At 40.8% G+C, this 23807-nt stretch overlaps 1 protein-coding gene and 1 pseudogene across 1 annotated transcript; one reads left to right on the forward strand and one right to left on the reverse strand.

Annotated features, from left to right (window-relative positions):
- Positions 1–1899: 1899 nt before the first annotated feature.
- Positions 1900–22214, reverse strand: GPR37 (G protein-coupled receptor 37). Its single transcript, XM_028104979.2, has 2 exons — positions 21189–22214; positions 1900–2718 (listed from the first exon to the last, which is right to left on the reverse strand). Exons 1-2 carry the CDS (start codon positions 22212–22214, stop codon positions 1900–1902), a joined length of 1845 nt encoding a protein of 614 aa, XP_027960780.1.
- Positions 22215–22298: 84 nt separating this feature from the next.
- LOC148162534 (uncharacterized) lies at positions 22299–23434 on the forward strand (annotated as a pseudogene).
- Positions 23435–23807: the final 373 nt, after the last annotated feature.

Raw genomic sequence — 23807 nt, forward strand, 5'->3', positions numbered from 1 at the left:
ACATCCTTAGTTTTTGATGTAATGTTCCATGATTCATTGTTTGCGGATAACACCCAGTGCTCCAGGCAGAACATGCCTCCTTAATACCCATCACCAGGCTAACCCATCCCCCCACCCCCCACCCCTCTAGAACCCTCAGTTTGTTTTTCAGAGTCCATCGTCTCTCATGGTTCATCTCCCCCTCCGATTTACCCCCATTCATTCTTCCCCTCCTACTACGCCCACAGAGTACAGGAGCCAAAATAGACTATTCATTTATCCTTAAGTCATACCCCATAAGTCCTCCCTCTATTCCTTTGTTCAATCGGCTCCCTCCTCCTGGAGTGTCCACTCCTCACGCTACCTTTTAACAACCTTCTCAATGGACTAACCATCCAGTTATCTTACACAGCCTTTCACAATCTCGATTCTGATGGCTTTCTCTCTCTCTTCTCTGACCCATCGTGGGACATTACACCTCCCTAAAAGGTCCCAGATTATACCACTGTTGTTTACACATTTCTCTTATTCCTGCCTTCTTACCCCACTCCTGCCTGGTTTTATAAAGTCTGACACTAAGCTCTCGTTACTTTTATTTACTACAGGTAATTGCACAGAGCGTTTTCTACATCATGTGCTCAATCAATGTTTTATGATTTATAAAGTTGACTAAATATCATGAGAGACACTGTGGAATCACAATTGTTGATATGCTCAGCAGCCCAAACTGAGTTTAGGCGTCCTCAAGAAGTTTTCCAGAGATCTATTACAGGGATCTGTAAGAAGACAATGATGCCTTGTTTTCATTCCCAAATCCCTAGAGGCCGGCATCCTACACAAGTGCTGGAACTTAAACTCCTGAGGGGAATCAAATAATTCAAAAGGAGAGGGTTAGTTTTTTTGTTGGAAGCTTATGGAATATCAATTTAAAGGTAGTATTTGAATATTCCAAGTGTTCTAATCAAGATATATATTTTATTATTCCACTACTGTACTTTCATTCTCTTAAAGAAATTAAGTCACACAGATTTAACCAAGTTTGTTTTTTAAAAGGAGAAAAGTTAGAATTCAGAGTGCTTCAAAGGTCAATGTTCAGAGGAAATTAGATAAGTACAGGGTGTTTTAGTCCTTGATTCTGTTCATATAGTAATGGGAAAACTTGTAGCTCTACATGATGGTTCGGAGATTAATAATAACTCTGCTGTCTATTCATATTTTATAAATATTTGGAAGTAATCTTACATCGGTATCTGAATATTAAAAATACAATTTTGTCTGAACATACAATATAGTTTTATATGAATCATGCATATAAAATAGTACTATTAGGAAAACTGCTTTATAACATGGTGATTACCTGCTTTAAAGGAAAATAGAATTTTAAAACAGTAAGGCTGATTTTAAATTGTGCGTAGAACCAGTAATTGTGTATTTAAGGCAATTAAAAGATTTATTGAATCTTGGTTAAAAGTAGATTGACAATGACATTAAAGAATAAAGTATAATTTATTTGGTGCTACCTTGTGAATGCTTCTTAACATCTCACGATACCATATACAATATACTTCCAATCACAAACATAAAATAACCTACAAAATCACATGGCTATAATCAAGATACACTGATTATATTTTTAAAAGAAAGTTAGGAATTAATTAAGGTGCAGTAACTTTTTTCAAATAAAATATTAGCACCATACCAGATAAAATGACCTAAAACTACTGGCCTCCTCCTATTTCTTAAATAACTAAATATAAACACTTTTTTTCAAAGCACAAATATTAATTTGCAGAATCAGTTCTACAGTAGTTAATATTTCTCTCTTTTGTTGCATTTTTCCCCCAGGAGGGAAAAATATGAAGTAAAAACTTTCACAGGATCTGAAAATCAAATAAGTCTAACCAAACAAAAGGTTGTCCTTCAGCAATGAGTTCCCACAGAAGCAAACGTGGACATTTCCCGGCGTATGGTACTAAAAGGTGAGAGTTCAAGTTCTGTGGTATATTCGTTGTCATTGTCGTCGCTGGTCACCGTTGAAGACTTCTGAATGCACTCATCACAGCAACAGCAACAGCACTCCATAAAGGCCCGGCTGAAGGGTTTGCAAAGACAGAAGAGGAGGACAGGGGTGACACAGGACTTAAAGAACAAAAGGAACTGGCTGATGATATAAAGCAAGTCCATTGTCTGCTGAGAAACCCCTGTGGCCATGTAGGCAGTAACAATGTTGCAGATATTTTCAGGAATAATGCAAAATCCATATAAAATGGTCAGAGCCACTACTGTACAGTTCATCTGGCTTTCTAGCTGAATCTGTCGTTTATTCCCCCGGGTACAGGCTTTCTCCGCTTTGCGGATTTTCCTTGCAGTTACCAAAGAGCAGGTGATGGTGAAAAGTGTGGGCAAACAGAAGTAACAGCCAAAGTACCACCAGAGTCTTGCACTGTCATAGGTAAGGGCTAAAACATAGATGGTGTCCGGTAAATCTGGGGAGACCTTGATAACGCAGCGTTCCGCAGGAGCTCGGCCACTAAACCCCAGATCCTCCTTGCTCAGCTGGCGGAGAACTACTTCCGGAAGCGCCAACAGTAGGGCACCAACCCATATAACAGCAAGCTTGGCAGTTGTCGAAGAACAGTTCTCGATCATTTCATAGTACATCTGCACGTTGGTGGCTGCCCGGAAGCGGTCTATACACAGAGCACATAAGGTGAAGGTAGTGACTCCGAGGGAAGCGACCTGTGGGAGGAACACAGAACACATTTATTCTGGGTGATCTCTAAAAGATCAGAACACTAGGCAGTAAATACAGACCGGCAAAACAGGAAAAAAAAAAAAAAAAAAACAATTTCCTGGAATGAGGCATGGGTAACTGGGTTGGTGACTTGAGCTGAATTATTATAAGATAAAAATAGGAGAGGAAAATAAAGAAATGCAGTGGTTCAAGGGTCATGGAGTCAAAAAATTTTACAGCTGAAAGGATCCATAAGGATCAGCTAGTCCAATACCACTTTATTTTAGAAAAGAGCAGAGACACCTCAAGAATTTCAGTCACCACGAAAATGCCGGCCACCAGAAGATCCAGATAAGGAGTAAGGATAGTTGAATGTATATCCCATTTTCATTACTGAAAAGGATAGTCATGTTTTCCAGTGTGCAGGTCAATAGCATGCTTCACACATAGCAAACATTTAAGAGCTTATTAATTCCAACAACTGAGTAAAGATCTCCAATTTCTCCTAAATGCAAAGTATTTTAATATTATTTTCAAATGCATACACTTGTGGAAAACAAGAAAGGGAAATTCTCCAGGGGTCAAAATCAATGAAAAAATAAATGCCAAACAGGTCAGTGACGTCCTCCCCTGCCCGCCCATGTTGCATGCTTGCCCTAGGGACATCTCCCAATCCTGATGAGAGTTTCAAGCTGGTTTTAGCTAGGTGGTGGGGCAGGTGCCCAAGTACACAGAGGCAGGAAACAAAGCTAGAGCCAGTGTACGTGGGGATTAGGTCAAAGATCCTCTTATGAATTGGGAACTCCCCAAACAGTGACATCTTCATGGGTATAAAGAGGAAAAACAGAGGGAAATAGAAGAGAAACTTGTCGACCTTATATGATTTGGATCTAGGTGAACTGGAGATAAAAAAAAAGAAGAGCAAATTCTAATCAGGAGCTCAAATTTACACTGGCCTAAGGCCAGAATTCACACACCATCCGTGTGGCTCAGAAAAAAACCAAATTACAATTTTAAATTGTTCCGGGCACCTGGTAGAAGAAAACACAAAACCTCTCTGGAAGAATGCACTTTAAAACCAGGCCTCAGAAATCCACAGATAAAATCTGAGGGAACATGGATTCACAATTAAAAATAACAATATGCAAGAGACAATCCACCACTATGAACTTATGTTGCCAAAAGAAGCAACTTACTGGATCAGGCAGGCGTAAAATAAATACAGTTATCATGAATTAAGTTCATTTATCAAATTTAAGGTTATAACCTTAACCATACTGAAGGAATGTCAAAAGATGGGAGATATAAAAAATAAACATGAAAACATGCAAAAAGGAGCCAGAAACAATGTCTAGATGTACCAGCCAGAGGAAAATTTCAGATCAGAAAACCCTTTGATGCTGACCACATAGAGCACTGCATCCAAACTCTTATATGCATATGGTCCTGACATCTAAATAAATCAACAACTAAAGGTTAAGAACCAAAAATATGTACATATTTTTTTCACACAGAGAATATAATGTAAACATACTATCATTCAGTAGCCCGTAAAATATTCACAAACATCCTACACACTCTCTAATGGGTACACAAACATGTATTCAACACAAGCATACATTTATTGCTATGGACTCTGGCCCAAGCACTCTGCTAGATATTGGGGATATACAACAAGAAACAATTATTTCCCTTAAGGAGGTCATAGTCAACCAAAAGGGGGAAGGTAGTTCTCAAAGGCACAAGATAAACACAGTAATCATCTGGGAGCATCAAATTTACTCAACTATTTACAGGAAATTGAAATAATTTAATTTCTAATAAATGTAGTCATTATTTATATATTTAAATAAAGACCGTGAGGATAGAAGGTAAAATGTTCATGAGGTTTAAGATGAAACAGGAGACGAAAACTCTGTAGGTGGGAAGGATGTTTTGGGGTGTACCCTAGGCTCTCGGATATGTGCACTCACTCTGCTAGTGGGCATGTTTAAGAAGCACACAGCTATAAGTCATGCCTTGGCAAAGGGGCAAGGGAACATATATATATATATATAATGTTCCTGTGTAATTTGTTAGAACTCAAAGGGATCATGTTGAAAAAAGGAAAACCATTTGTCATAACAATTTTGACACTCAACACATTAGTTGTTTATCTGCTACATTCAAGCTGTCACTCTTCCCAGAATGATGGCAACTTGCCTTATGGATTCTATGAGAGTTCCAATGTCAAACGCTCTCCCCCTTTTTTACACGCTAAACATTAGTCGGTGTCTACTGGTTTCACTATGGAAAATAAGGACATCGCATCCATGCCCTGACTATTCTCATTATCTCTTAGTGGAGACAGTCTGAAAATGAGATATAATGAGGGCTTAAGTGTATGAAAAGCAAAACTGAAGAAAAAGTATGACTCATAATCTAGATCAGGGCAGATCAAGATGACATGGTTGAGCTTATAACCATGATTCTTGTACAAAATCTTCAGAAAGTTTCCCATAAATACCAGTAAAAGAAATATCCATCCAATATGACTGTCATAAAAAGGCATCTCTCCATACACCTTATTTTTTCTTAAAGATTTTTATTTATTTATTTGAGAGAGAGAGAGAGAGAAAGAGCGCACGAGTGGGGAGGAGGGGCAGAGGGAGAGGGAGAAGCAGACTCCCTGCTCTGCAGGGAGCCCAATGCAGAACTCGATCCCAGGACCCCGGGATCAATAACCTGAGCCAAAGGCAGATGCTTTATTGACTGAGCCACCCAGGCACCCTCCATACCCTGTTTTAAAATTAACTTTCAAATTAACAAATTGTTCACCTTAATGGAAATTTATTTTGCCTCTATGCCAGAGATTCAAAATAATTCTAAAATTGAGGTCCACACTATGCAACTGTCTTTAAGATCAGATTATTACTTTTCTTAATGTCAGTAATTGCCACACTTTGCATGGAAGTCTGAGGACTGGCTATTTTCTAAAAGTCTGCATCAAAAGTATTATTTAGAAATTGCAGTATTTTATTTTATGGCTTTTTGAAACTTCACATTTATATATTTTCCAAATATTTTGATTCATTTCTCTATAAGAATGTAAAACAAAACAAAAGAATCCTCAAACTATCAAATGTACACAAATCCTCAGCAAGGCTTTCTGTGCCATCTTCACTAACGTAAATCTTTATGCATGTGTCCCTGTCGCCCATATATCCGGAGTCAGTCCACAAATAACAAAGCTACAGAGCTTTATGCAGTGCATTCTCTTAAAATTATGAATAACATTTCTACCGACAAAATGGACAAAATACTAGAGAGTCTGATGAGAGGCAATCTCTTAGAGGCTTGGCACATCCATTTCTTGGTAGTTTTTGATCATTATTTACAAAGAACACACAACACTCAAGAGATAGCATCTTCCCCCCCAATTAATCTCCTTAATTTTAAACACAGAGATTTAAAATCTGGACCAGGGGTGCCTGGGTGGTTCAGTTGGCGAAGCGTCTGCCTTCAGCTCAGGTCATGATCCCAGGGTCCTGGGATCCAGCCCAGACTGGGCTCCCTGCTCAGTGGGGATCCTGCTTCTCCCTCTGCCCCTCCCCCTGCTTTTGCTCTCTCTCTCTCTCTCAAATATATAAATAAAATAAAATCTTTAAAAAAAATAAAATCTGGACCAATTAGCACAAGAGCTAGCATTTGCATACCTACCTCCCAGTCTGTTACAAAGCATTTCATGAGAGGGAAGAGCCAATGAATGCGGGTGGACATGTATTAAGACAGGTGTATTAGACTGCCTCTCCTTAGATATTTATAAACCATGCTGCACATCCACTTTTAATTAGAAGATGTTTGCTGCTTCAAAAAGCAAAAAATGTTTTCTAGGTTCTGTATATTTCATTGCACATGATAACAAAAGCCGGGGAAAATTTTAAGCAAGATTTAAATCTTTTTTTTTTTTTTAAGATTTTATTTATTGTTTTGACAGAAAGAGACACAGCGAGAGAGGGAACACAGCAGGGGGAGTGGGAGAGGGAGAAGCAGGCCTCCCGCGGAGCAGGGAGCCCGATGCGGCGCTCGATCCCAGGATCCTGGGATCATGACCCGAGCCGAAGGCAGACGCTTAACCAACTGAGCCACCCAGGCGCCCCTTAAGCAAGATTTACATGTGCTCCAACTTTCGCTCAGGAATTCTACATTGTACTTTATCTGAAGATGCTTAGTTCTTCAGCTGTGTTCCCAAAAGCTTTCGGACTGAGCACCAAATGCGTTTGAAAGAACGTATTTGATCTGTAGTCCTCTTGACGAATCACAGATTAAGGGAAGATTCCTAGGGTTCCTACACACATTGCAGGTACCCAGCTTCCTGTTGTCCAATCGTACTTCTCTCTGATCGTGTTCTCCTCAATTAGGAGCCAGCTGAGGCAGGAAGGTCACAAGAGCTGGGGCCTCAGAGGAAAACGCTGCCCCAAATGCGGATAGCGCTTACTACATAGTTGCCAACAGCAACCGCCCGAAGGCCAGTCTGGCTACCTCCTCCCTCCTGCTGCCACCTCCTGCAGTGTTATTACTTCAGATAGGTTTCTGTAAATTCACTTCTGCACTTGATTTTATGATGTGAAAGAGAAAGAAAGGTACAAAGCTCCCGCTCAGAACTTTCCCAAATTATTTATAGAAGGCTTTAAACATTTGTCAAGAATCAACCTCAGAAATTAATTGTTAAAAATCATCTGGATCATGGGTGGTGGGCTAATTTCCGCTTTCTCTGACATAAAATCTATCCATGCAATTAAGATTGCTAAACATTGGGGTAACATGAAAAGATTTCAATCACAATTTTTAAATATATGTGTTTACTTACAGCTCATTGGAAATTCTACCAAGATGAATGGTGCAATGATATGCAATTATAAAACTGTGTCATAAATGCCGGATCTTCTGCATTTAATGACCATATCTGATTGCTAAAATTCAACGTCACTAAGAAATTTACTCTTGGGAATAAAATTGGTACGGGGTAGTTTCTTTCTTTCTTTTTTTTTTTTTTTTTTGAAGCAACATCCAGAGAGATGGAATGAGTAAGATGCCATCTCCTATTAATTAAACTGCAATGGGAGAAATAATTAACATCAACAAAAGCAGAACTGTAAACACTTCTAATGGACAAGACTATTAATTTTGGAGAATTGAGATCAGAGGAAAGCTGACAGCAGAAATTTTTAACTATTTGGGAAAATGAGATATGGAGTGTTTTGAGGGTGGTTGGCATCAAAGTGCACAAACAAAGGGAATCAAAATAAACAACTCTGAAAGCTTGCTTTCATACAGCAATGTTCTGCCCGTCTCTGTATCCCAGAGGAACTAACAGACAGCGCCTTCAGCCCCTACCCAGTCCACGTGCAGGGCGGTAAGGCTTCTGGCAGCTCAGCGACCTGCAGCATCGTGTCAAGGCAGGGGACAGGCACAGAGTCGAGACCTGAGGACTCAGGTGGGAAAGCAGCAGCCGAGGTGCCAAAGCATTCTTCCCACTGTTCAAGTTCTCATTTAGTACAAACATCAGGCCATGAGAAAACTGGAACCGCCATGTTCCCTTCGTACTACATTAAATTCGAGTTCACTCAAAATGATAGGAACAAAGAACACATGGACGCTTTATGAAAAACAGTAAGGATCCTGGCAGGAAGATCCTGAGCTATTGTCTTAGTTGTTGCTCCATTTCTCAGAAGCTTACTGCAGACAGACAAATAAGAAATTGTTTTTTTTTTTTTTTAAGTATTATGTTTTTATTTTTTTAGAGAGAGAGAGAGAGAAAGAGAGAGATGGTGGGGAGAGGGGCAGAGTGAGAGGGAGAGAGAGAATCTCAAGCAGGCTCCATGCCCAGCACGGAGCCCAACGCAAGGTTGCATCTCATGACCCTGAGATCATGATCTGAGCCGAAATCAAGAGTTGGATGCTTTAACTGACGGAGCCACCCAGGTGCCCCCTAAGAAACCATTTTGAATGAGAGTAAGCTATGAAGGTACAACTCTTATCAAATAAATGGTACCTTTTGCTAAACTTTCTGATATAAGTCAGTGATTACAATGATGGGGGGGAAAAGACCCATGTACTTCCAAACAAAATTTCTTTCATATGAAATTGAGTCAATATGCTTCAGTACAGTGAAGTGAGTGAAATACCCTGATTTTTATAAAATAGGGAAATTTCTAACCAAAGCCACGACAACTGTACTTTAGCCTAACTTATATTTTACCTCAAAAGATGTTTAAGTACATCTATTTCTGTGCTGTCCTTTGTATACAAGTAACTCACAAAACAAGGGCATTATTGTTAAGAAAACCCATTCATTTAGACCATGAATGATAATCTATTATAAGTCTGTGGTTACAGGCCTAACAATCAGGCAGGAAAAAAGCAGGAGGAGCACAGGGTAGTTTCCTTTGAAATTCTAAATGGCTTGAGCTTGTACGCCTTTGGCTTCCTCTTGCATTTTCCATAATCCTTACCCTTGCAGCACTTCAGGGCAACTTCTCCAGGGAAGAGACACTTCTTTGATCACCAGTGGGGAGAGCATGTTTATCAGAGCCTCTGCTGTGAATAAGATGGCCTTTGTCAAAAGGTCTTCCTTTCAGAATGCATGCAAGTCATGATACTAGGGTGGTAACACACTTCCATTAGTGTTTCCAAACCAAAACAGAGCGAGTGGGAGAGATCTGCCTCACCCCTTACAAACACGCATGGATCTCTAAAATGAAATAAAGCCATTTACAGCTGCTCTTCCACAAAGAGAAGTCTTCTTCCCTTTATCAAAATTACTGAGATTTAATCTGACACACCCACATATCACAAATATCCATTTACTTCAATGATACCCAACATATTTCATCTATACTTGATTCCCAATGTCATGGAAAAACACTGAAGGCATCAGCTGTCATTATAGTCTCATTCTCCACCTTCCTCCCTCTTGCTTAAGCTTGGTAACATTCCCTTCCTTATTTTAAAAGCAACTGAGACTATTTAAAAGCTAACATAGCACTCCCAAACTTGTGTTGATTTTATAAATCTTTCTTTACTTTTATAGTCCGACCTTGACATAAAGTTTCCTACCAATTGTGACATACGACCTCTGTTGCACAGTATATTTTTTTCTCAGTAAAAAAAAAAAAAAAAAAAAAAAATTACTACAACTTGTCTAAAACATTGTAATTTGGTTATAAATATGTCAATGCTCATTAGTATAAAAAATACCAATCAGCAAGATTAACATCATTTGTCCTAAGAGGGATGGAATCAACAGATCTTGAGGAATCTATTTATTCTCAATAATTAGTATTTTTCCTAAGCCCAAGCAGTTAGTTGTTGGTATTATTGTAATGTTTCTAATGAATCTTAAAGTGACCTAGAATCCTGAAACTTCTGTTGTTCACCTAGGGGTTCTGATGAGTTTCCAAAGAATGGTAATAAATTTTCAGCAGTTTTCCTTTGTTCTTAATGACACTGGTTTGCATGATGGTAAACCTAAACTAAAAACACATTCTTCATCCATTTGAGGTTGGGTAATTATGATTTGAATGACACCAAGAAACAATATTTTAAGGCAAAATTTCTCTGCTCTTAACCAAAATTCCACCCTTGGTAGTCTATTAAGGAAGTACTTTTTCTTCATAAATCCTCCTATAAAAGACACGTATCTCTAAATCTCACATCTTGCTGTAAATGAATTAACAGATGCTTTTCCCATACATGAGAGATATGAACCAAGGGGAAGACAATGAAGGTAGGAGAAAAGGCCCTCGGAGGGGGAGTGATGAGCAGGAAGTAAAAAATGGCAGCCCTGAGCATAGTCATTGACCTAATGAAAATGACTCATTCCAGTCCTGGATCAAATCAGTGACCTTGGCCTTGTTAATGCTATAACCATTAAAGTGTGCTGACAACTAACATTAAAAACTATCATAAATTCACAAACCAGAAGTATTCTGTCTCAGGAGCAAGCCTTGCACTGATTATACCCTGTGTTTTAAAGAAGTTTTATGGAAAGTATGTATACCTACTTTTCAGAGACCCCATATTTGAGGTTGCAGCAACCCCATTCTCCAGTCTACCTTGAAATTTTAGATGAGATCATCTCCTCGGGCACAAAGAATACCATTCTAATGAGGATACTTAAGAGTCTCATGCTCTACGGACTGAGCTAGCCGGGCGCTTAATGAGGGTACTTAAGAGTTAGTGTTGGCAACAAGGTTGTGTTAATTATTGGACTTTGGCAGGTCAATTCTTGGGAAATAAAAGGACCAGAGGGTCCCCAGAGGGTGGAAGCAGAAGTGCGATGCCAGAGACAAATCTCACTGCAGAGCAGCCTGCCCATTCCTTTCTGCACATAGTCCACACCCCAGACACAGATCCGTGCGCTTCCAACCTGACACTGTTAAATCTAGTAAAGAGCTCGTAAAGGTGGAAACATTCTATCAAGGTCCATGCAGGGTAAGGGTAGAAGGCAAGGTAGAGAGACCCCCACCTACTCAGCCTGGGAATCATAAACCCAGATCTATTTTGCTTTTCCAGACATACTTGCTTCCTTTTTGCTGTTGAAGGATGTTTTGTTGATATAACCAGATACCTTGGCAGTCCTTGGGAACTCAGGATAAGTCCTCACTCTGATTCTGTGCTTGAAAGATTAATTCAATTTTGAGAAAGTCCATTCTTATGCTTCCCTTTCTATAACAGGGTCTGAGGTATCTATAATAGGGTCTAACATATCTCCCTTCTCAGCTTGTATCCTGGGTTCTCTACGATCAAATTTTTTTTTTAAGATTTTATTTATTTATTTGACAGAGAGAAAGAGAGAGAGCACAAGCAGGGGGAGCAGCAGAGAGAGAGGGAGAAGCAGGCTCCCCACTGAGCAGAGAGCCTAATGCGGGACTCGATCCCAGGACCCTGGGATCAGGACTTGAGCCAAAGGCAGGTGCTTAACCAACTGAGCCACCCAGGCGCCCCCTAAGGTCAAATTAAATAATAGATACATTTTTGAGATTTTCAAAAGAAAGGGACTCAATTTAATGTACTATTATGACACTGTTAAATGAACCAATCATTTAAGTAAAAATTTAAAATTGATTTGCCTAATTCCTTATGGCTAGTAAGGACTAATAATTCCAAAGCAGAGACGGTTGTCCCAGGCATTGTATCCTAAATAATAATTTAGAATTCTGTGTTCCAAATGAAATTTCTAGGGCTGTCCTATCTGCCGAATTATCTTGCCAGTGATTTTTATGGGCTTCCTATCCCATGAAAGATTGAGAAAACAAGAAAGCGGGAATTAAAAGATTTTTGTATTTGTATCTTTTCACCAGGGATCTAGGCTGTATAGAATTTATGAAGACTAATAATAAGAATATGATAGAAAAAGAATTAGAATGAGCACAGTTTTCACTTGAATTTGTCCATCTTTGGTCCTAAGTGAGTACAACTGTGAGCTGACTCATTCCAGGACCCATTCCTGACCTTCCATAATACCTTGTTTTAACCTCTAGTATAGTGCTCATTACACTGTAGAACATTACTTTAAAAGCAGTAATGCATCCATGTTACTCATTTCTGGAAACCTTCCCCCCTTTCTGCCACTCCTTCTACTCCCATCCACACCTATTATCATACCCAATACAGGAGGAAAGCTCAATAAATGTTTGATGAATAAATGGATAGTGAATAAATGAATGAATGATCACATATATGGAAAAGGATTATAGAAAATAATGAATTATTCAAACTGTTCTTTAATCAGTTACTGGGTGCTGCTGTTTTATATATAATCCTTCCAGGCTGAATGCCAACAAGTATCTCTAGAAGGGAAGTAAAGAAAAATCCATTTCTGTGTGTACTTCACTGACAATCTTTAGAAAAGAATGGCATTCTCAGTATAATCACTAGTTAAGGAAATTATTTAAATTTCACATTTGAATATCATAAAACTTCTTTTTTAATTTAATTTTATTATGTTATGTTAATCACCATACAATACATCATTAGTTTTTGATGTAGTGATCCACGATTCATTGTTTGCGTATAACACCCAGTGCTCCGTGCAGTACGTGCCCTCTTTAATACCCATCACCAGGCTAACCCATCCCCCCACCCCCCTCTCCTCTAGAACCCTCAGTTTGTTTTTCAGAGTCCATTGTCTCTCATGGTTCATCTCCCCCTCCTATCCCCCCCCTTCATATTTCCATTCCTTCTCCCAATGTCCTCCATGCTGTTCCTTATGTTCCACAAATAAGTGAAACCATGTGATAATTGGCTTTCTTTGCATAGTACTAGAAGTCCTAGCAACAGCAATCAGACAACAAAAAGAAGTAAAAGGTATTCAAATTGGCAAAGAAGAAGTCAAACTCTCTCTTTTCGCAGATGACATGATACTTTATGTGGAAAACCCAAAAGATTCCACCCCCAAATTACTAGAACTCATACAGCAATTCAGTAATGTGGCAGGATACAAAATCAATGCACAGAAATCAGCTGCTTTCTTAATACACTAACCATGCAACTGTAGAGAGAGAAATTAGAGAAACGATTCCATTTACAATAGCACCAAAAACCATAAGATACCTCAGAATAAACCTAACCAAAGAGGTAAAGGATGTATACTCAGGAACTACAGAACACTCATGAAAGAAACTGAAGAAGACACAAAAAGATGGAAAGACATTCCATGCTCATGGATCGGAAGAATAAACATTGTTTATTTATTTATTTTTTTATACTATACTATACTACCCAGAGCAATCTATACCTTCAATGTCATATACTACCCAGAGCAACATATACCTTCAATGTCATCCCGATCAAAATTCCAATGACATTTTTCAAAGTGCTGGAACAAACAATCCTAAAATTTGCATGGAATCAGAAAAGATCCTGAATCGCCAAGGAAATGTTGCAAAAGAAAAACAAAGTTGGGGGCATCATGTTGCCCGATTTCAAGCTATATTACAAAGCAGTGATCACCGAGACAGCATGGTACTGGCACAAAAACAGACAGATAGACCAATGGAACAGAATAGAGAGCCCAGATATGGACCCTCAACTCTATGGTCAAATAATCTTTGATAAAGCAGGAAAAAATATGCGATGGAAAAAAGACAGTCTCTTCAATAAATTGTGCTGGGAAAATTGGACAGTCACATACAAAAGAATGAAACTCGAACATTCTCTAAAACCATACACAAAGATAAACTCAAAATGGATGAAAGACCTCAATGTGAGACAGGAATCCATCAAAATCCTAGAGGACAACATAGGCAATAACCTCTTTGACATTGGCCCCACCCAGCAACTTCTTTCAAGACACATCTCCAAAAGCTAGTGAAACAAAAGCAAAAATGAACTTTTGGGACTTCATCAAGATAAAAAGCTTCTGCACAGCAAAGGAAACAGTCAACAAAACAAAGAGGCAACCCACAGAATGGGAGAAGATTTTTGCAAATGACACTACAGACAAAGCGCTGGTATCCAAGATCTATAAAGAACTTCTCAAACTCAACGCCCAAAAAACAAATAATCAAGTCAAAAAATGGGCAGAAGACATGAACAGACACTTCTCTGAAGAAGCCATACAAATGGCTAACAGACACATGAAAAAACGTTCATCATCATTAGCCATCAGGGAAATTCAAATCAAACCACATTGGGATACCCCCTTACACCAGGTAGAATGGCAAAAATGGACAGGGCAAGAAACACCAAAGTTGGAGAGGTTGTGGAGAAAGGGGAACCCTCTTACACTGTTGGTGGGAATGCAAGTTGGTACAGCACTTTGGAAAACAGTGTGGAGGTTCCTCGAAAAATTAAAAATAGAGCTACCCTATGGCCCAGCAATTGCACTCCTGGGTATTTACCCCAAAGATACAGATGTAGTGAAAAGAAGGGCCATATGCACTCCAATGTTCATAGCAGCAATGTCCGCAATAGCCAAACTGTGGAAAGAGCCGAGATGCCCTTCAACAGATGATTGGATAAAGAAGATGTGGTCCATATATACAATGGAATATTACTCAGCCATCAGAAAGGCTGAATACCCAACTTCTACATCAACATGGATGGGACTGGAGGAATTATGCTAAATAAAACTTCTATTTCTTATATAGAACCCAAATTCAGTAAACTTTGCCATACACTGTTCATAAATGGCATTGTAAATAAGAGCTCACTCTATAACTTTTTAAATCCTTTCTGCAAAAGTCATCAGCTAAATATTTCTACTTGCATGGGAATGCAGGAAATGATTATAAAGGGATTAATGGGAAGTCATAAAATATTTGTTGAGCACCATTCACATACACTGAGTTTATTTTCCCTGGGAATATTATTAGTGACTTTCAAATTGCTCATAAAACTGTATGTTTCCACTTAAAAGTCCATCAGAATACCTAATGGCTAATCCACAACTCAAGCAAATTTACCATCTGTCATGATAAATGTGCTCTTACTTGAATGTAGGGGTTCTAAGGAAATCTTTGTGGCATCGCATCCCTGTATGGTAAATCATCTTCAGCTTCCAGGACCCTTCCTTTCTTACCTGTCAGTGCTAACTACAGTCTAAGGCAATTAAAGAGCCATTTGTTTCACTCAGTTTAAAATGAGTATTTCTAAAGCCATTGGAGAATCTGGCTCTTTTCATCACAAAACATTGTAGATCTTTCCCAAATCATCCCTGGGCTAGAGGCCCTGGTGAGATGCATTCCCTTTATCCATCCTCCACCCCGATGCAGGAATCTTGTATCCCAGTAAAATAAAAATACAGTTAGGAGTGCCCGGGTGGCTCAGTTGGTTAAGCATAGGACTCTTGATTTCGGCTCAGGTCATGATCTCAGGGTTGTGAGATTGAGCCCTGCCTCAGGCTTCGTGCTAGGTGTGGAGCCTGCTTAAGATTCTCTCTCTCCTTCTCCCTCTGCCCCTCCCTCGTTCAAAACTTCCAATTAATGTCCGAACAGAAATACATATTTAGCAGTGGATCTGAACCAGATGATACGCTGACTCTGGTTGGCTTTCATCAAGTAATAAGCAAAGATCTGTTCCAGTTGCCACGTTCAGTGCCTGAACTATTTGGCTTTAATCATTTGTTAGATCCTTAAAGGAATAGTATGATAGGGAACTCCTATGCCAATCTCCTATTGCAGTCCACACCCAGACCTCCGTATCTATTCATCTCTCTCCCTTGCTCTCCCCTACCCCTCTCTTTCCATATACAACTATCACTTTGAGTATAGTTCTGTGTTTTTGTTTGTTTGTTTGTTTGTTTGTTTTTTCTGGTGACTATCTGATAAACCAGCTGAAAATGATGTGTCTGTTAGGATGGCCACCATCCACTCAGATTCTCTTCTCTCCTATCCCGTTTTCCTACCATTCCATCTGCCCTTGATCCTTAAGGGACTTACCACTAGGCTACAAAGGCATCAGAATCCTGGAATAGAAAGAGAGAAGTTATCAACTACAACATTTCCCAATATATTCCCACTCATAGCAACATTAAATATGATAAAACTACTTTCTAGCAACAGACCCTGGAATCTGGCTACTCTCCCCAAGCCTTATGCCAACAAATTGAAATAAAACAAGAGTTGAATGTAAATTGCAAAGATATGTAATTTCTGCTGAAGAAACGCCTCCTATTTTTCTACACAAACCCAACTCTCCCCAAATTCCACTATCTCCTTAAGATTATGCTAATACTCAAGTTGTAGGAAAAAAAAAAAGAACTATGGTAGAAGAAGAAAAGAAGGCAGAGGGGGAAGATAGGAGAGAAAATTGAGAAAATTTCTGAAGATTAATAAAATTAACTGTGGTGTAGCTATTATGGAAAGTGGAATGGAAATTACTCAAAATTTAAAGGGGTGTCTGGGTGGCTCAGTCAGTTAAGCATCTGCCTTTGGCTCAGCTCATGATCCCAGGCTCCTGGGATCCTGCCTCACACTGGGCTCCCGGTTCAGCAGAGAGCCTGCTTCTCCCTCTCCCTCTACTGCTCCCCCTGCTTGTGCTCTCTCTCTCTCTGTCAAATAAATAAATAAAATCTTAAAAAAATTAAAAATAAAATTATCATATGATCTAGCAATTCCACTTTTGGGTATTTATCTGACAAACATGAAAACACTAACTTGAAAAGATATATGCAACCCTATGTTCATTGCAGCATGATTTGTGATAGCCAAGGAAACAACCCAAGTGTCTACTGATGGATGAATGAATGGATGAAAAAAATGTGGTATATATATATATATATATATATATATATATATATACCACATTTACATACACTGGCATATGTGCCACACATATACATACACTGGAATATTATTCAGCCATAAAAATACATATACATACACTGGAATATACATACATATACATACACTGGAATATTATTCAGCCATAAAAAAGAATGAAATCTTGCCACTTGTAACAACATAGATGGACCTCCAGGCATTTTGCTAGATGAAATAAATCAGACAGGAAAGACATACACCACATGATCTTACTTATATGTGGAATCTAAAAACAACAACAACAAAATCACATATACACACAACAAAAAACCTAAAACAAAAAAACTAAGCTCATAGATACAGAGGAGAGATTGGTAGTTGCTAGAAGCTGGGGGTTCTTGAAGGGTATCAAAAGATACAAGCTTCCAGTTATAAAATAAGTCATGGGGATGTAATGTACAACATGGTGACTATAGTTAATAATACTGTAATGCATATTTGGAAGTTTTTAAGAAAGAATTTTAGATTTTAGAAGTAGATTTGAAAAGTTTTCATCATAAGAAAAAATATGTTGTAACTATGTAATGTGACAGATACTAACCAGAGTTATTATAGTGATCATTTTACAATTATACAGATATCGAATCATAGGGGGAAGATTTTTGAGAAAGTTTAAACAAATCTACTTATTTACAGTGTCTTTTACCAGTCTAAAACACTTTGTGATTTTTAAGAATATAAAATGTAACCTACATAGCTTAATTTGTTCACTAAAATAATCATCTTTGACACATTAAAAAGTGCAAATGACTCAGATGATTGCAGTTTTTAAAAATTTAATGAGCTACTAACTCTGGAACTTACTGTTAATTTATGAGAAGATGAAATTTAATATAAAAAGCTATAAATTTCATCATATAGCAAATGATGTTAACTGGGTTAATTTTTACCTACCCATTGGATAGAAAAATCTTTTTTAAAAGATGCGAGGGGCGCCTGGGTGGCTCAGTCGGTTAAGCGTCTGCCTTCAGGTCAGATCATGATCCCAGAGTCCTGGGACAGAGTTCTGCATCAGGCTCCCTGCTCAGCAGGGAGCCTGCTTCTCCCTCTCCCTCTGCCTGCTGCTCTGCCTACTTGTGCTCTCTACCTCTCTTGTCAAATAAATAGAATCTTTAAAAAAAAATAAAAGATGCCAAGGAGGAGACATAAAAAGGAAACACCCATTGGACATTCTTGCCTCGTAGATGTTTGTCTAATAAGCAAACTTGAGATGAGGAGTCTGGCTGCCACAGACGAGGTATATATGCTTAGGATGATATTTCTCCTCTCTGGGCCTCATGTTTCATCTTTAAAGTCAGGGGGTTGGATCAGAGTGCCATCTGGTTCTAATTTATCCTGATAATTCAAAAGCTGCTGTGGTGCAGGCTATGGCTCCCCACCCAGATTGCCTCCCCACAAAATTCCTTCAGGTATGCAGGGCTGATTCCCCCCAGTACTGGTGGTTGGTGGCTCTCAGCTGCATCCCCCTCTAGGAATTGCCCTTCAGAGAGATCCACCCAGATCGAGGTTATGTCCCCGCTTCCTGGGAGCAACTTCCATCCAGTGACTGGTCCCTTAGGAAACAAAAGTCTGGGCTGTCTTGCCTCATTCAGGACACCAGGCAAGGCCCTCCAGCCTGGGAGCTCCTGTGGTGTCAGCCAAGGTCTCCGGCATCTGGATCACAGTTCAACTTCTCCCTCTGCCCAATCCTCCCTCCTTCATTCCCTACTAGGTGTTGAACCTGAGAGCATTCCCCAGTAAACTTCCTGCAAAGCAAATCTCCACATTTGGGTCTGTTCTTTCGGGAACCTGACATAAAACAGGCACTCAATCTCTCTTACTTCTGTGAAAATAATAGTGCCTCCTAGAGGCAGAAATGTTTTATTTTGAAATTTGGACTGTATTTCCTGTTCTCGTCATCAGAAATTATAGAGCTGATAACTACTATCCAATAATTATTTTCACAAAGCATACTAACGAATTATAAAATTATTTCAGAATAGGATAGGAATGTAGAAACACTACTCAAGAAACTTAAGATTTTCATTCATTACTTTAACAGTAAAAATGTATATCACAGTCTAATTTTTAAAGAAAAAAATGAGTAAATTTTTTTTTCTAACCTTTGCTTCTCTGGGGAAAATAAGGCCTAGTACTAATAACTAAAAAAAAAAAAAAATAGGTCTATAAAGAAGGGGGGGAATACAGAGAGAAAAAAATAACAATAGTTGTTTTAATAATAAAAAAGGTAAAAAATATTCTTAAGGAGCAGAGAATTAAATTTAAAAATGAAATAAAAAAGAAAACATACATTTAAAAAAAAATCCTCAGAGTTAGAAAAGACATACATGATAAATACCATCACTCAAAACTCATAGGTCTCATAAACTAATGAAAGTTTTTATATTCTTTTCTGAATTTGGATGGGATGCCTTTCTTTTAAAGTTTTTTTTTAAGAACTGGGTAACTTCTTTTTTTCTTCTTTTCCCAGTTTCTTTCTTTCTTTTTTTTTTTGTTCTCTTTATATTGTTTTTTCTTCTAATGTATAAAGGCTTCATCATGCCCAGTACATTTTAGACAAGCCAATACACTTCTCTGTTACTAGGGGTAATTTTCCTGTTCACTTTATAGTTTACTTTTGTCTCATTCTTGCATATGTCAATTTCCTCTGCATTATTCCAACAGAGAAATCATAAATCTTGACCTTGAAAAGGCAACTGATAGACACATTTCTCTTACATAAATTCAACTACCTCCCCTGCGATTCAAAAATGAACTGTCTACCAAATAAATTAGATATTTCAGAGCTACTTGGCACCTGGCAACAAGAGAAACCCTAGGCCTTGGTAAAGTAGCAACAGCTGATTTAACCAGCATGGAATGATTCTGCATCTGATCCCTGCCAGGATAACAGAGGGTCTTATTTACCGTCTCTTCCCTTGGTTCTTCTAAGTAGGTACTGTTTTCTGTTTACTTATCCCCTAGCTTTAGGCCCTGGAACAATGTTGAACATAGTGTCATTGGCTCTGGTGCCAGACAGGATCAGGGGCTCTGGAATATTTACAGTTTCCCTTCTGCTTCCGTAAATGAAATGGGCAGTTTGAATGGAGGAAATCAAGGGCCAGCTGGCTAAAAACACAACTGGCTACAAAGCAGTTGGGCTCCTTCCAAGAGCTGGTGTTTAAACAGAGGCCATTTAAAGAGCAAATTCCAACTACCATAATAACGGTTCAGGACACTAGCTGTAAGATGAAACAATAAAATTTTACTCAGCAATATTTTTTTTTCCAAAGTTTGTAAACTATTATATGCCCCCTTTTTCTTAAGAAATTTTTCTAGTCTTAGTCAATGCCTTAAAATAGTCAATCCATTATATACTAACAAATGCAAGTATATATTATATACTTAGTATATATAGTATGTATATATATACACTTTATATATATATATATTTATACACACACACACACACACACACACACACATATACATATATATGAATTCTGTGCCAGGATGGCCAAAGTGTTATTTTTGCCTAAGCTCATTCATACAAAATAAATAAAACTGTTAAGAAATTGAGAAGGAAAAGAAGAGAAATAAGAAATGACATATAATTTAGATGGGATGGCATGGCAGACAGCCAAAGGACACTTAAACTAATTTGGGAGGTTATTAATACATCATGAAGCCAACTGACAAAGGCAGATTTCCTTTGTCAAATAAAACAGTATTTCCATTTTGATCTTTAAGAAAAATTCAATAATCCTCATGGGGAAAAATCATGTTGGAGTACTACTCAATAAACAATAGATGTTTTTTTTGTTGTTGTTGCTGAGTTCTGGTAATGACATCCACAGACTGGCTATTTATTAACCCTAGAATCTCTGATAGGTGCCACATCAGAAATATATATAAATGCCATATTCAGCGAGATAAATTTAAAATGTAAACAATTCTATACATGATGAGATCATAATTATTTCACAATCCAGGAGCAGATGAGTTTGAAGGTGAGGGAACAAAGCTGCCTCTCTCTCTTTCTCAATGATTGACATGAGAAATGGAGGAGGGACCCAGAAAAAAAGTAAAGGGGTTCAGCAGCTAGGTACGTGCGTGGCGCAGCTGTTCTGATGCTATAAATCCCAGAAATGGGTAAAGCCAGTAGTTTGAGACCCCCTGGAAGCCATTACCTCTATATAGGGCACAATCTTGCAAGAGAAGTCCTCCAGCAGCCACTTCTTCGTCAGCTCGTGAAAGATGACGAGCGGAAGGCAGAAGAAGATGATGAGAAAATCCCAGAAGGCCAGGTTGGCCAAGAGGGAATTGGAGATGCTCCGCATGTAGTAGTTGTGACACACGATGCACATTACCGCCAGGTTGCCAATGATGCCAGTCCCGAAGATCACCACAGACAAACACATGACTGCATAGGCTCCGTATGACTCCTGGGTCAGCGGGTAGAAGGGGTTCTTTAGTCGCAAGCGCCGGTTTGTGCTGTTCCCCCGGCGGGAACCCCCGCGTTCGTGGACCCCTTCGCCTGAGGACCCATTCTGGGCCAGCGCCCTGCCAGGGGGTGCGATCGTCCGCCCTTCGTGCCCCGACGGTCCATTGACCATCTTGGGTGAGGTGTCGTGGTGGGAACCCTGGAGTTTCCCGCCTCTCCTTGGCCAGTAATAAAGGTCGCTGGCTCCGGGTTCTGTCCTCACACTCTGCTCCTGACTGTGCTCAGAAATGCCAGCGCCTCTGGGACCCTTCTCTTTCCCCTCTGAGGTCTGCAGGAAGAGTTGGACAGCCGGGAGGTTCCCTCTCCCCAAAGTTCCAAGGGGCTCCAGGCCCCGGGCACCTTTCCACCTCCAGGCTCCAGACGGCCTGGCTGGAAGTCCCGAGGGTTCTGCGGACGACGCCTCCGCCCCTCTTCCCGCACCTGGGTCACCGCCCCAGGCGGCCCTCCGGTCCCACAAGGACGCCGCGCGCACCGCTGCCCCCTGCTCCTCCTCCCTGGGCGCACGGGTTCGCAGAAGGTCTCCTGCAGAATCTCCCAGTCCCCACGCGTCCCTACTGCGACGCTGGCTCAGTGCAGGTGAACAGTCTTCCCCGAGGCAAGTTTCGTTCCTGGGCGAAAGAGCGGACCCGAGGGCAGGAGAGGCAGAAACCTTGAGCAGTAGCAGAAGCAGCAACCGCAAGGTGCGGGCGAGAGGCGCGCCCGGGGCCCGCATGGCTCGGTGAGGGCGCACCCGGCAGCCGCGGCTCCTGGTTAGGACCGACACCTGCTGCCTAAGTTGCTGCTGAGAGTTAGACACATGTCACAACTCACCCCCGCCCCAGCAGTGGGGGACGGGAGATTACGGGGAGGTTGGGGGATGGGTCTTGGGTCACAAACCCTCCCCCTCTACAATCCTTCCTCTTTTGGCTTCCCGTGCATTTCTCAGCCAAATCCAACCCGAGCGCTGCGTATCCCCAAGGTTCAGAGAGGGAATCGCTGCTCCCGGTGGCTGACCTTGAAAAGTTGCAACCAACACCTGACTGTTGATTAATGTTGCGACTGGGAGAAGCCCGGACCAAGCCCCACGTTCCTCCCCGCCTTTGGGCGGTTGCCTTCTTGGTAACAGTTGCTCTGCCTATTTACATCCTTCCCATAGCGCTTTATCCAGTTGATAACAGTTGCTCTGCCTTTTTACACCCTTTCAATACCGCTTTATCCAGCTGTAAACCGAGGTCGTTAAAGGGAGAGAAAAACAAGTTGCCCTTCTTCACATGACTGGCAGCCACAACCCCGCTCCCGGCTCGCTGGAAACAGGTAGCAAACAGCCAGACGCCGCGCAGATGCACCGGGAAACTCTTGCCCCACCTAACCCCAGCGACTTGTGAGGCTACTGCTGCCGAGAAGCAGGATTCCAAACCCGCGGCCACTGTCAAAGTTGCTTCTCCTCCTGCTCAAAGTTGACCAGGGGGCGGCGCGGGCTGCTGGGCGGCGTGTCCTCGCGGACAAGGGAATCGGTGGTGGGGGTGGGGAGGGCGAGCGCTGCTCCTCGCTAGACGGTGCCGGCGGCCGAAGGAGCTTGTTGCTGCGACAGCAGGCGCAACCCGGGCGGAGAGTGTGGTGCCTGGAACCGCCGCGGGCAAGGCGGTGCATGGCCGGAAAGGGGGAGGTGGCCCGGCCTCTCCCCGCCGCTCCAGTCGCTGCGCGCGCGGGCGAGACCCAGCGCTCGGCTCCTTGCCTCCTCCCCCTCTTCTGCCTCCTCCGAGAGAGGCTGGTTTGTGGGGAGACTGGATTCCCTTGTGGGTTACGACTCACTAAACCCACACACGTTTCATTCAAGCCCTTTGTAGCGGCTTTCGCTCGTAGAAGCTGGAAGCCGAGAGGGAACAAGGGCGGAGGCGCGGAGCTAGAGATGGGCGGGACGCGTTAATTCCCCAGATGTCGGAACCTGCTTGACAGGTCCCAGAGACCCGTGCTTTCGCTTCCAGTCCGCAGCGGCGGGTGCGCATGCCCAGGCCTTGGCCCCGAGGGAGTAGTAAGGTGAACCGCTCACCTCCTTTGGTATTCCCAAGAGCTGAGACTCGAGAGAAAGGAAGCTCAGAGGTTTCAGTCGTAGAGAATGAGCAGTTAGACAGTGGGACGCCGAGTGAAAATGTTCAGGATGAACCAGACCTTTAACACTGAGTTAGGAAGCATGCTAACAGGGGTTACTTAGAACGCTCAGAGTACAAAGAAAGTAGTTTTGTTTGATGAACTACTGGGAAATGACAGGTGGGAGGAAATTGACTTGAACAGAACTGCCAGTATGGCTGACCATGCCTTTCCAACC

The sequence above is a fragment of the Eumetopias jubatus genome, unplaced genomic scaffold (genome assembly GCF_037043125.1).
Source record: "Eumetopias jubatus isolate StellerSeaLion01/CBP00866 unplaced genomic scaffold, mEumJub1_p1.0 scaffold_14, whole genome shotgun sequence".
Classification (NCBI taxonomy): Eukaryota; Metazoa; Chordata; class Mammalia; order Carnivora; family Otariidae; genus Eumetopias; species Eumetopias jubatus.